Below are 12,186 nucleotides of genomic sequence, written 5' to 3' on the forward strand. Positions count from 1 at the left end.
GCCACCATGGCCAAGTGACCATGCAGGTGGTTGACAGAACACAGCTACCAAAGCCGAGATCCCAATTTCTCCAGAAAAAGGGCGGGGGGAGGGGCGGGTTCATGTCCACAAGGGACAAGCGGCTGGGTTTTAGGTCCCAGCTGAAAGTGCCCCTAGTACCACGTTTGGACACTGGTTCTGTACTGACTCAGGAAACAGCAGCAATTCCTGCATCACCTGAGCCGGCCCTGCAGGTCTCCCAACCAGGTACCAAACAGGCTGGGAGACCAGGCAGGATTCTGGCCTGGGGGGGTTGGCTCCTGGCTCTGTCCGGCTCAGTGTGCGCCTTTGCCCTCTCCACCGCCTCTTCCGTGCTCACTCCCAGGGCCCTGCCACCCAGCAGGGAGGCTCAAAGCATAGGCTTGCCAAATCCGGCTGGGCAAAGGGCAGTTCATTGCCACTGATTTGCACAGCTCTGCCTGCAGATGGCCTGAAACAAGGCTATAGTGTAGAGAGCCCCGGCTACTCCCCCAGGCCCTCTTTTCTGCAAATGGCCCCGGCTACTCTCCCAGGCTCTCCTTTCTGCAAATGGCCCCGGCTACTCCCCCAGGCCCTCCTTTCTGCAAATGGAGTTGGAGTGGCTTAGCAAAGTGCCTGTCACAGCAGGACTCCCAGAGGCTGTCCAGTACTCCTGACCCACCAGAGCTGCCTCTCAGAGCTGCAGGGCTAAGGCTGGATTGGGGCAGGGGGTCCCAGAGGGTGACCAGAAAGCAAATGTGAAAAATCGGGACGGGGGGTAGGGGGTAATAGGAGTCTATATAAGATAAAGACCCAAAAATCGGGACTGTCCCTATAAAATCGGGACATCTGGTCACCCTAGGTCCCAGAGGGCTGCAGGCTCAGGCCTCTTCCCTCACCGTCAGACAGAAGTGATATGTGAGCTGCTCCGAGCTTGGCCAGGGAACGCAGCAGCACCACCCTGGGAGATGGGCCAGGAATGCAGGAGCTGGCGAGGTGGCAGGGGGCCTTGGTCAATTGCTTACTCAGCTAACAGTTCCCTCTCTGCCTGCCAGCCATCCCAGGGAGGCACCGCTCTCCCCTCAGCCTAGCGGGAGCTGAGTGTGGCAGATATTTACCTGCAGATCCCAGCCACCGTAGGGCTCCTGGCATGGAAACAGCTTGGAGGCACGGGGCTGTCCCTCAGGCCAGGCCATATGACGGGCTCCAGCTGGAGGCAGGACCATGCCCCCGAGCTCTCTCCCAGACTTGGGGGGGGTGGGGGAGCCAGGGAGGGAGGAAGCTGGGACAGGGCCCGCCAGACCCCTACAAAGATCTGAACTCAGGTCACTTCCCACTTTGATCGACTTCCGCTGTAACACTTTCAGGCACTCCCCTCATCCGCTGCACAACCCGCTCCTCCTGGGCACCCACCCCCAGCCCTTCCCTGGCAGACAGACAAGCACCCTCCCATACAGGCGTACACCCAACATTCACACACACATGTACTACAGCCACAGCTCCGCAAACCCCAGCAGCACCGACACCGCCCACTCAGGGCTCTATAGGCACAGCGGGCCTCTAACCCGTGTCTTCCAGCTCCAGAAACACAGGTCCCAGGCATGTAAGTTGGAGGTCTATGTCACACAGACAGCTAAGCAGTTTAGATTCTCCCTGGTAGATGGCAGTAGACCACTACGGCTGGGATTTCAACAGAACCACAGGGTGTCTGGCACCCAGTTCCCTTAGGACCAGGTTCCCAGCCTAAAATTCCATCTGACCTTACAGATGGAGGCCTCCTTCTCAGCTCCATAATTAAGGCTGAGTTTCGCAGTTAAAAGAAGATGTTGTCTTTGCTAGGCATAAATAAAAACAAAGGCTGGTGGTTCTCAGAACTCCCCCGTGTACTAGAGAGCTCAATCTCTGCCTTACCGGTGAGTTACAACGGAATCTGTTTGGTAATCACAGAGTTAAGAAGGACTTCCCTTTGGAAAGATTAGAACTGGCATTTTTTCAGACCCTTCTCGTTTCCATGTGGCTCTGTTTTCCAGCCATGAAACCTCAGAGACGGGGAGCTAAGCAGTCTCTCCTGCATAGGTTTGGGTTTGTTTTTTCAAAATTAAAACCAAGTTCTTTAGCATTACTCATCGTCAGCGTTCTGTTTATGCTATGAAGCCAATGGAGAAAAATGCGTTTGTCTGAAGACAAAATAAAATATTCTGCAGGAAATGGCAGTGTATATTTTTTTTCCTTGCACCAAGAGCTGTGTACACCAGCCAGAATACACTAACCCGTCACTTCTACGTCTGAGCTCTTTACGAGACACGGCAAAGCCAAAAACCATTCAGAAAAATGTCCAAAAACGAGCCAATTTTCTAATCCCCACCTCTCCCGGACACCTGGTCCGATCTGTCCATAACTTTCCAGAAAGGTCGACCCTCTGCTAAGATCTGCCAGGAGAAGCTGCAAGGTCGGTTTGGTTTTGGCAAAGTTGGGGGAGGGGTACGTTCAGCCTCAACAGAGCAAAGTAGCGAGTTCCAACCTTTTCCATGGAGACTCACACCCCTCTACGATTCCCTTAACTGCTTATTGGCAGACTTTTTCATGCTCTGGGGGGTTTGAGTGGAAACCTTCTAACAAGGGTTACATTATTTACTGGAGCCGCCTTACTCACATATTGACCATGTTCTGGTGGGGGGCTTTATATAGCACCAGTCACATGGCCAGATCCTAAAGGGCTTTGAACGCTCGAGGCTCATCCTGCAGGTTCCTAACACACGTGACTAGCTTTACTCATATCGGCAGCTCCCTTGAAGCCAGGGGCCTGCTGACACCAATCAGGTTACTCAAGGGCGGAAAGGTTTGCAGGACTAAGCCCTTAATGAATGAGCTCTACGCTAGGCTTGCCTTGCCCTGCCAATGAGCCACAGCAGGTGACTGTTTCACAGCAAGGGGCGGCGCCGCCCCACAGGTCAGGGGAGGAAGTGACGTGTACCACGTTTCATTGCAATGGCAGGGGGAGGTGGAGTGTAGTGGGCCAAGACCCCCAAAATAACACCCTACAACACAGCGCCCCCTAGCGTCATGCTGGAGCATGGCTTCAATACCACAGCTGAAGAGGGCCACCTCCTGAGTCAGCAACACTACTTGCTGCTGAACATAGGCCTTTGCTGGAGGTCCCCCATCCATGTACTCCTGGGCCTGACCCTGCTTAGCTGCTGAGATTGGTTAGGATTGTAACCCATCGGGCTCTGGCTTCTCTACAGTCTGTCTCTGCCCAGCATGTGAACAATCCACCAATCCCCCCTCTCCCTACCCCACCTCCCAGAGTCAGAGGGCCTGGGGTGGGGTGTCTAAAGGACAATCTGGGACTGGATGTGGGGAACAGGCCCTCTGTGGAGACATGCCATGGAGGGGAACATACTGGGCCCCGCAATCAACAGGACACCAGCCTCCAGCCCTAGCAGCCCCCCCCACACTACTCCACCACCAGGCTGCGATGCTGGTATTTGGGGCCAGCTCTGGTAACCAGGAGCTGATCCACACGAAATGACAAGGACCAAGAAGGACCTGGAGTTTCCCCATCACCCGTCTAACCTGATCAGCAACCGCTTTCCCTTTGATTTGCTGGGCAAGGCCAGCCTTGGCCGGAACTAGGTCGGAGACAGAATGCCTATGTGCGGGCTGGGTCACTGACCTCAGCCCAACCCCCAGCAGCTAGGCCGTGGGGAGAGGTACTGTGTCGCCACATCCTCCCACACACCTGCCCACATGCAGGAGCGCCGCCAGCTTTTTTGCCGCCCTAGGCGGCGGAAGGTCCTGCCCCCGAAATGCCGACGATGACTGGGGCGGCCGAAGATCCGGCCGCCGCGGTCACCGCCCCCCAAATGTTAGCGCCCTAGGAGACCGCCGAGGTCGCCTAATGGGTTGCGCCGGCCCTGCCCGCATGGCCTTGTGTCTTGGTGCCAGCACAGGCCTTTCCGCCCTGCTCAGAGAAGGACCTGCCACGACAGGCTCTGCAGCCAGTTGGTGGGGACCCCCTCTCAGCCAACAAAGGTCCCATCCCACCAGGGCTACTTACCAGTTGTGGACTGGGCAGATGTGGTTGTTGGAGAGCGCCATGGCATACCTATAGGAGAGAGAAGAATGCCTGGGTTAGTTCAACCTTCGATCCTCACTAGATCACCCCACCCACGCCCCTTCCAGCCCATCACGCCACACCCCCAGCAGCACTTCCTCAGGGAGATGCACAGACTCAGGGCAGCAGCCACAGGCAGCCTCTGGGAGCGTCTCCCAGAGCAACTGAGCGGCACTGGAATGCTCTAGCTCGGAGAGTGACCCCACGCTCCCAGCCGAGGTTTACACAGCCTATTGATCGAGACTGAGGGAAGAGGGCTGGATCCGTGAAGAGCTCGGATTGATTCCCACTGCGCCTAGGACCTTCAGGGGGGAGGGGGATTGCTACGTTAAGAGGATCACCCTCCATGCAGGTCAGTGTGTCACTCCCGATGGGTGTTAGGAGAAGGCAGCACTGTAATAAATAACTAGGCTGGACGACATCAGCTCGAATTCACTGAGCAGCAGAGGAACAGGCCAGGGAGAACCTGATCTCAGCTGTATGCCCCAGGATGGGGATGCCTGGCCAGAGCACCTGAATCGGTATCTGGTCACAGCATCTCCCTGGCTCCAGCAAGGAGCCTGCACAGCTACCCTGAGAGCCACCCAATGGTCTCACCTGCCGTTCACCACCCGCCAAACCATCACTGCTGCATTTCCCTGTTGCAGGAGGACCATGGAAAGCCCCGGAAAGCAGAGTCTAGTCTAGCCACTGTGGTGCTGAATAGGAGAGTTCTAGCAGAGGGGTGCCGATCCCTACTGCCATCCAGATCCCCCAGAGCGGCACAGGGACCCTCCTGCTCCCAGCCCCCAGGAATCTCTGGTACCCAGCAGCGTTCTCCCCAGGCTTGCCCCCCACAACACACCCACTCACCAGGGCTTGTGCTCTCCCCAGCATTTCTGTCTCTTTCCCCTGAGATCCTCCTGGCTCCCTTCATTTCCAGGGGCAAATCCCCTCCATTCCCTGCAGACTAGATTGGGGAGCAAAACTCTCCATCTCATGCAGCCCCCAGGGTTCTCTGCCCTCTTTGCACAGTCACTCCCCGACCTCGGTCTAGACTGTTTCCCAAGCACCAAGGGGCATCTCCTGGCAGCAGCTGGCACACACCCAAACACATTCTCCCTCTGACCCCATGCTGCCCGCCACCTCCTCCGGGCCGAGCGTCGGTCCCCCACTGCCATGGAACCTCCAGGCCCTAGCGCTCCAGCCTCCTGCCCAAAGCAGGAATCTCCGGCTGTTTCAGCTGGCCAGACTCCTCTAGGGAAAGAGCTCAGTGTGTCCCTCTCACATGCACAGTCCAGTCCTCCAAACACACCCTCCCGCACCTCGGTGACACCCACAAACACAGGGAGAGAGAGGATTCATTCACAGGCATGTCAAGCTGCATTTACAGATGGATGCCCCTTGGGGTCTAGGGCTGGCTGCCAGACAGCGCTGGGCAGCTGGGCTTGGATCACAAATTAGCCACGCGGCTCATTAAAGGCAGGAGTGTCAATCACTCAGAACTCAGTGGCTGCCAAGGTAGCCAAGCCCAGTTACAGTGATGGGTCTAAGAAGGTTGCCCAGGAGGGACAGGTGGGCAGCTTGGTTCATGTGCCTTTCCCAGGGAGAGGCCGGGATGATGGAAAGACTGAACAGTCAGACAAGCAGGCACTGGGCCGAATGCTGCTCAGGGCTGTGCTACTCCTCACTGGCCTCTTGGAGGCGCTAGGGCGCAGGCCCACAGTCCTTGTGTATTCCCAACGCCTGCTGATGTCGGGAGCACAAAGATGCAGGATCAGGGTCTCCCTGGGGTAGCGCATTAGTGACCAGCGCAGGGGACCAGGGCTCAGGTCTCCTACTCTCTTACCAACTCTGAGGGATCTTGGGATAATCACTTAGCCTCAGTATGCAGCTGCAGAATGGTTAATACTTCCCGGAAGGCACAAGGCCTAATGGTTAGCGTCTAACATGCTCCAAGGCCCTGGGGAGGGGGGGAGGAGGCGGGCTGGTGGTTCTCCACGATCTCTTTGCGCTGACCCTTCTGTACCAGCTCCCGCTTCGAGAAGGGCAGCTTGGTGCTTGGCTGGCCCTAGAGCATCGGGCGGATCCTGCCCTGGGCTGGCTCCAATTGTGGGCAGCTGCTGACGCTAACGATGACCAACACCCGTTAAAAATAGGCACAAGCACCAGTAAGAAACCTCTCTAGTTACCACGGTGGCCACGTAACATCCCGGGATACTAGGGGCGTTGTACAGCCAGCCAGGCCTGAGGACAGCGCTGCTGGGACACCCACAGGCAGGGCACCGCTGCCTGGCGTACCTCACTTGAGATGCAATTCCATAGGGCTACAGGGTCCCAACCTCGCCCCAGGGGCTGCTATTAACCCTTAGCACCCCGCTAACTCCCTCCCTGCTCCCAGAACAGGCATCAGCAGCAGCTCATCCCAATGCACCCACCACAAGCCCAGCTGGGGTAGCGTAACTAAGCAGGCAGATCACCCAGACCTTCCGGCCCTGCCCCTCCAGCGCACAAACCGCCGTTTCTCCTCCAGTTTCTTTATATCACACACACACTCCCGCCTTGCTCTCCCACAGGATCTTCCTGTCCTGTCCCTCTGCCGGACTCGCTGAGCTGGGCTCTGTCAGCGGAGCAGCCAGATCAGCGTGACAGGTGACAATGCCAGAGGTGCAGAGAACCTGGCTGGATTTTCCCATCCCGGGGCATCCGTGGCATTGGCATTTCGAGGGCTTCTTCCAACCGGCACAGCGACCCCGTCAGGCGTGGAAGCCACTGTCACTGCACGGTGCTGAAGCCATCTGGAGAGAGCAGCACTCAATGCATTTCTGCTCCCCTTCTATGACCCTCCGGGTGCAGCGGTTGCTACAGCAGCCAGAGGCAGCTTTAGCCAAGACAGCTCCTCTGGGGGTATTTGGCCCATGAGAATCAGCCCTGAGGACACAGCCAGGGACTACGCACATCTGAGGGAAGGGCTTGGAGAAAGGGAGCCTCAAGGGAGCTGTCCAGAGAGGACTCCAGGTAAGGCTCTGCCCTGAAGAGGGGCTGTCAAGGTGCCATTGGGGAGTCCTCTCCACGGGTCCGTCTGCACTGCAATCGGCAGACATACCTGAGCTAGCTTTCAACTAGCCAGACCAAAGCTAGCTCCAGGAACGATAGCAGTGAAGCTGATCATTACTCCTGAGTCACAAGGGGCAGACACTGCCACTGTTACTCCAGCGAGTAGATCTAGCTAGACCCCAACTAGCTGAGGTATGTCCACACTTGCTGCAATCCCACATGCCTGGCTGGAGTTCACACATACTCTCAGTGGCTCCAGGCCACCTGGGGCCAGTTCACAGGGCCATGACATCCCAGCGCTGAAAACTCCCCCTGGGCTCTGCAAACCACCACCAGCCCCCAGGCTCTGTGCTCCCCGCATCGCCAGGACAAGGTTCTGCCAGCGATGCAGGAATTGGACATGCCTCCAGATCTCGTGCTCTCACCTGCGCTGAATCTGCAGAGCTGGCCGGAGTAATCAGCAGCCCTGAGGCTGGAGCCACACGAGAAACAGGTCTGCTCAGCACCCAGGGGCTGTTTGTCCACAGTAGGAGCAGCCTTGGGCAGCGAAGGCCCCAGGTTGACACTTACTGCCAAGAGCAAGAGCTGCAGCCTCCCCTTCATTTCAGTTTCAGCAGCAGCCAGCTGGGCAGTGCTGTGGGTGGGAGGAACTACGTTGTCCCCTCTTATACGTATGGGCAAGTGGATGGCACTGAAGACCCTTCACCAGGCAACATTCATTGGAGGCCTAGTTTATTTACAAGGGTCACTTAGGCAGGATGACTGATGCACTAGCGTCATTACTGACCAGATCCACGCTGTTTTATAGGGCTAGGAAGCCAGCAGCCCATGGATGACACCTGAGCCCCTACAGGAGAGGTTGTGGGTGGAGGCATGCAGAGGTCCTAGGTGAACACACAAGGCTGTGGATGCATGTCAAGGGGAGGATATGTAAGGAACTGAGAACACTGCATGTTTCTGTCCTGTCTTCAATGCGGGTCAGGCCAATTGGCCTGGCCGGAAAGGCCCCACAGGATCCAGTTTTGGATATTGCACTCCTGGACTAGGAGTTATTGGACTAGGATTATTAATACAATTCTAGCGTAGCAGCATTGCAGAAGTCAGAGAACTCCGAGATGCTACGTGTTGGCTGTCTCAGCTAGCCAGATGCCTGAATTCAGTAGCGTGTACAGGAAACAGCTTTATCCATGGCAAGTCACTTAAAGAACAGTGATGTAGGAACCTAGGCATTCCCAGACTGGATCGGACCAACAGTCCATCTAGCCCAGTAATCCTGTCTCCTGTCCAGCTGCAACAAAGGAAGATAAAAACACCACACCACACACCTGAAACCTCACTTTAGTTTCCAGATGGTGGCAGGGGGTTCATTATCCTCACTCTGGAGTTTGCTGCATTTTCTTCAACTTTGCATCAATCCACAAAGCTGCCAGGCCTCCCAGGAACCCAGAGCATTTGAGACAGAGTTAATTCAGCGTTAATTCAGAGTGGCTCCAATACCAGCAGGGTCACGGGGGCCGAAAGGCTCCAACAATGGGTAATGATAAAAGGCAACCGAGAAGTGGCCTGTTTGATTCCACAGCTTCAGCACAAGGCAGCTACTAATGGTTGGGGAAGACGGGAAATCAGGAGCCCCAACGAAGACAAAGAGACGACACCAGACACCACTGAGAGACTTGGAGATTAGAAACATGGGCAAATAAACTGTGATTCAACTTCACATGGGGGGTGGGAGGGGGAAGCAGGAGAGTTGGGGAGAAGCTGAGGCGTGACACAGGACAGCAGATTAGGTGAGCTGGACAGCAAGAGAGATCAAAGCATCCTTGACTGGTAACCGAGCAGGGAGGCGACAGTCAGCGTCTGGCTTCAGGATGACCACGCCCAGAACACATCTTTCACTGACCCATTTGCAGGGAGCTCAGAGAAGAGCAGTAAAAATGAGCTGGAGCAATGGATTCAGGAGAAGGGATTAAACACGTCCGGCTTCGCAGAGCCACTAGGGAGGGGGATTGGAGTTTGAAAGTATGGGAGGAGAGTAAGGAGACGAGAAGAAGTGGAATTACTGGAATTACTTAGTGCAGTGAACGGGATGTAAAGGGAGCTTGGCTCAATTAAACTAGGAAAGGGGAAGGCTTGGCTACGCTCAAGAGAAAATTTCCTGGCAATGAGACATGTTATCCTCTGGGAATCCTCCCATGGGAAGAGGCGAAAGACCCATCGCCTGGGACCTTTCAAATTCGCCTTGGCAAGAATCCCGGGAAGTTCACGGCAGTGACTAGTCCTGCCTGGGGGAGGAGAGAGGGATGATTTAAAGAGGTATTCTCCATCTGTAATTCCTACCGGCACAACCCACAGCAGGCACAAGGTGTGGGTACATCGAACCTTCAGCATCTGCTGCTAAGCTTGCTACAGGGCTGGTGAGCCCGAGACACTGACATCTCCCCTAGCCCACGCCACCCCCTGACAAGGTGACCCAGAGCCTTGAGCTGTGCTGTCCAGCTAAGACACTGAAAGGAGCATAAGCCCTCCGCCCATCTCTTCATCAGCCCTTCCAATCCACCCACCTCTTCCCCTCCAGCCCATCTGCCTTGGGGCTCCCCTAGCCCAGCCCGATTTGCAGGATGGTGTCCCACCTGTAGCTTTCCCTGAGACCACGGTTGGCACTGAGCACCCATGGGGGGCAGTGATGGGATGATTGCTGCCCAGGGCCCACTAGGGGGCAGTGATGGGGGGGATCAACAGGCAGCGTGTGTGGGTGGGAAATTACTGCCCAGAGCCTAGGGCCCCCATGGAGGCAGCGATGGGGGGGGAGGGAATCGCTGCCTAGGGCCCCATGGGGGCAGCGATGGGGGGCAATCACTGGACATGGCTCGCTAGGAGGCGGTGATAGGGGGGTGGAGGAGACAATTGCTGCCCAGGGCCCACATAGGGTGCAGTTATGGGGGAGGAATCACCAGGCAGTGATAGGGGAGAATCGCTGCCCTGAGCCCAAGGCAGTGATGGGGGGGAGGGTCGCTGGACGAGGCTCACTAGAGGAGAGGGGAGAATTGCTGCCCGGAGCCCAGGGCCCCTAAGGGGGCAGTGATGGGGGAAATCGCTGGACAGGGCTCACTAGGTGCAGATACTGGGGAATCGCTGCCCGGAGCCCAGAGCCCCATGGGGACAGCGATAGGGGGTCGCCGCCCCGGGCTGGGCTCCGGTGTCCGCGCTCCCTAGCGCCCCCTGCCCAGTACTTACACGATCCACATGCCGGTGATGGTGACGGCGGGCAGGGTGACGGGCAGGATCCCCCAGGCGGGCATTCTGGCCCCGGGCAGCCAGCAGCGGCCGGGGCGCGGGCCGGGGTCCAGGCGGGGCTCCCCGGGGGCTGCTCGTCCGAAGCTCGCCCAGAATCAGCCTCCCCATCGGCGGCCCGGCCCGGCGCAGGAGCGGGACGGGGCTGCCCGTGTGCCCGGCCTCAGGGACCCGGCCGGGAGCGGGACGCGATCAGCGGCAGCGCTAGAGCCCGCCCGAGTCGAACTCCACTTCCCCAGCGAGCAGCAAGCTCTGGGCCGGCGGGAGGAGCGACCCCGGCTCGGGACGGCCCCGCCCCTGCCCCAGCAGGCACGTGTGCGCGGCGCCGGCCGGGGAGCCCGGGGCGCTCCCCCCGCGGGGCAGGCCGGGTCCCCCTAGCCGGGCAAGCTCCACCTTGTCAGGAACCCTGGGCCCTCTCGGGGTGGGGCCCCTCGGTGGCTCTGGGCCGGAGGTACCTAGCATGGGCCCTGCAAAGTCACTGCCCTAGAGAGGGACCTGCGGCTGCTCTGGCTTCTGCCCCAGGAGGAACGTGGTATGTAAGCAGCTGACCCCCCAGCACTGTCCAAGCACTCCCTCTCCAGTGCACTGGAGGCAGGGCTGGGGTCCCCGCCGACCAGCCCAGCGCTCACAGCAAGCCAGCTGCGGGGGATGGAGCTGCTGGAGGGGGTCCAAGTCTGAGCAAGTTAGAGCAACAGGGAGCCGGCTCTCTCCAGCAGCAGCAGCTGTAGGCAGGGCCCTTTGTCTCCCACTTAGGGTGACCACATGAGAGGAAGAAAATATCGGGGGGGGGGGGGGGGGGGAAGAAGGTCCGCCGGCGGAGCCAAAAAAAAAAAAAAGTACCGCGAAATATCGGAACAAACGCCGACATATCGGAGCGGCTGGTCACCCTACTCTACTCAGCAGCTGGGCTCTTCTCTTGCCCAGCTTCTGGCTTGAGTAGAAACAGAGTCCCTGGCGGCAGGGCCTGCATTGCTGCCCTCGGCCAGCGTTTCTACCAGGGCCTGGCCCTGACCGGTAGTTATCTTCAGACAAAGCAGCTCTCAAGCCCTAAGGAGACAGGGTGGGGGAGAAGGGCTCTACTACCAGCTCCTTCAGAAAGGTGGAGATAAGAACAGCTACTTGTAACACCACCGCTGTGAATAGCAGCAAGGCCCCGAAGGGTTTGTTTGTGGAAGCCTGCGTGGCAGCTTCTACTGTCCAGAGCTGTAGCCAGGTCCAGAAGCTCCTAGGCTTTCCTGCCTGGGAGTTAAACTCAACCCTGCTGGCTACTCTGCAAGCCAGATGGGAAACCTTGTTCACTCACCAAGTGCACCTTCCCTTCCCTTGCAAGTCTCAGCCTGCAGTGCTCCATTTCGATCAGTCCTCACCTCCGGCTACAGCTGTGTCTGGTGGGAGCCGGAGTCACTACACCCAGCCTTTCCACCTTGGAGCTGGAAACTGCTCTCTGCTCCATGCTGTGGGAAGTAGATGTCAAGGGCGTGAGAGCTGCACGTGTGACCCTGAGACACTCCTGAGTCCATAAATGGCTCATCAGCCCAAATACCCTCTTCAATCAGAGCAGCTCCGATGCTCACTGAAGTAGTCCCTAACACCCCTGTCACTCAGGGAATTTCCCCTTTTCAATAGGTGGGGGAACAGACAGACCTGTCCACGCTGACAGCGGAAGAGCCAGTCATGGCTGTGGTGAAGGTGGGAGCCACAGCTGGTAGTCAGACTCCTGGCCACATAGCAAAGCATTGGAGAGG

The 12,186-nt window shown here is 57.7% G+C and overlaps 1 protein-coding gene across 5 annotated transcripts in view; it reads right to left on the bottom strand.

Annotated features, from left to right (window-relative positions):
• Positions 1 to 11,909, bottom strand: part of NFKB2 (nuclear factor kappa B subunit 2) — a 68,110-nt gene extending 56,201 nt beyond the window's left edge. For 3 of the 5 annotated variants that reach the window (XM_065551558.1, XM_065551560.1, XM_065551557.1), the window contains exons 1-2: positions 11,809 to 11,909; positions 4,058 to 4,105 (exon numbers count right to left, since the gene is read on the bottom strand). In XM_065551558.1, the coding sequence (XP_065407630.1) occupies positions 4,058 to 4,105; positions 11,809 to 11,894 (134 nt within the window). In that variant the 5' untranslated portion in view covers positions 11,895 to 11,909. Of the gene's footprint in view, positions 1 to 4,057; positions 4,106 to 10,384; positions 10,600 to 11,744 lie in introns of those variants that run through there. The other 2 variants (XM_065551561.1, XM_065551559.1) reach the window with 2 other exon arrangements.
• Positions 11,910 to 12,186: the final 277 nt, after the last annotated feature.

This window comes from Chrysemys picta, chromosome 7 (genome assembly GCF_011386835.1).
Source record: "Chrysemys picta bellii isolate R12L10 chromosome 7, ASM1138683v2, whole genome shotgun sequence".
Classification (NCBI taxonomy): Eukaryota; Metazoa; Chordata; order Testudines; family Emydidae; genus Chrysemys; species Chrysemys picta.